Genomic DNA, 1,072 nt, shown 5'->3' with positions numbered 1-1,072 from the left:
GATAGATAGATAGATAGATAGTTAACGTTAGGTAATGTCTTGACTAACATTAACTAATGGGACCTTATTGTAAAGTGTTGCCAATTTTGTTATATAATGAATTAGTTGCCATTTTCATAACAGCAGAATGTGGCATAACAGGGTGGAATCAACATCTATACATTCCACCACATATTCCACCACGTAAGGAAAAGGTGAAATGTTATTCTGGCTATTTTGTCCTGGCAGGTGATGAGGAGGGATATCAAGATGTGACTTTGTCGCTGATGAGAGAAGCCTCTGTGAATACCACTGGAGCTCAGGAGTGGTGGGACATCAGCATTGCGGACTGCAAGGGGTCCTGTGACGTCCTACCTATGGTCATCTTTAACGACAAAGTTAGCCCTCCAAGTTTGGGCTTTCTAGCAGGATACGGGTACACAGCCTTTTTTCCTTTCATGAGATTCAGTGCAGGCTATTACTGTATTCACTGTAATCCCAATTGTAAAACATTTGATTTCTTGATTGTGTGAGTCTTATATGTTCCAGAATATTCCTCTAAATTCTTGCAAATACTTCTCTTCTCCTCCTTCAGGATCATGGGTCTCTATGTGTCGGTGGTTTTGGTCATTGGCAAATTTGTACGAGGCTTTTTCAGCGAGATCTCTCACTCTATCATGTTTGAGGAACTGCCATGTGTGGATCGCATCCTCAAGCTATGCATGGACATTTTCCTAGTGCGGGAAACCGGAGAACTGGAGCAGGAGGAAGAGCTTTACTCCAAACTCATCTTCCTCTATCGGTCTCCAGAGACCATGATCAAGTGGACTAGAGAAAAGAATGAAGTCTGAAACTGTTTTGTGATTGGCGCAGCATTGCATGGATGGACATGCTGCGTCTTAATGTCCACTTTGGCCTTGAGGCCGGCTGGAACCAGTAGAGCTTTACTGCTCTTGTGAGCTTGTGATATTGTATAAGTTGGATGATTCAGGGGTCAGGTTAAGCCTCTGTGCATTATTCTGCCTGAACGGAGTTTAGTTTTGTCAGCAAGCTTGAAAATCTGCCTCTCTCAAAGTGACTCAATGTGAGTGAT

The 1,072-nt window shown here is 42.9% G+C and overlaps 1 protein-coding gene across 1 annotated transcript in view; it reads left to right on the top strand.

Moving 5' to 3' along the window:
- Positions 1-1,066, top strand: part of LOC107600353 (piezo-type mechanosensitive ion channel component 1-like) — a 139,389-nt gene extending 138,323 nt beyond the window's left edge. The window contains exons 42-43 of the mRNA XM_016292229.1: positions 229-415; positions 575-1,066. Of these exons, the coding sequence (XP_016147715.1) occupies positions 229-415; positions 575-830 (443 nt within the window). The 3' untranslated portion in view covers positions 831-1,066. The remainder of the gene's footprint in view (positions 1-228; positions 416-574) is intronic.
- The last annotated feature ends 6 nt before the right edge of the window (positions 1,067-1,072 follow it).

This window comes from Sinocyclocheilus grahami, unplaced genomic scaffold (genome assembly GCF_001515645.1).
Source record: "Sinocyclocheilus grahami isolate Dianchi unplaced genomic scaffold, SAMN03320097.WGS_v1.1 scaffold282.1, whole genome shotgun sequence".
In the NCBI taxonomy this organism is placed as follows: Eukaryota; Metazoa; Chordata; class Actinopteri; order Cypriniformes; family Cyprinidae; genus Sinocyclocheilus; species Sinocyclocheilus grahami.
The sequence above is the reverse complement of the archived record's forward strand: the minus strand, read 5'-3'. Positions and strand labels throughout refer to the sequence as shown.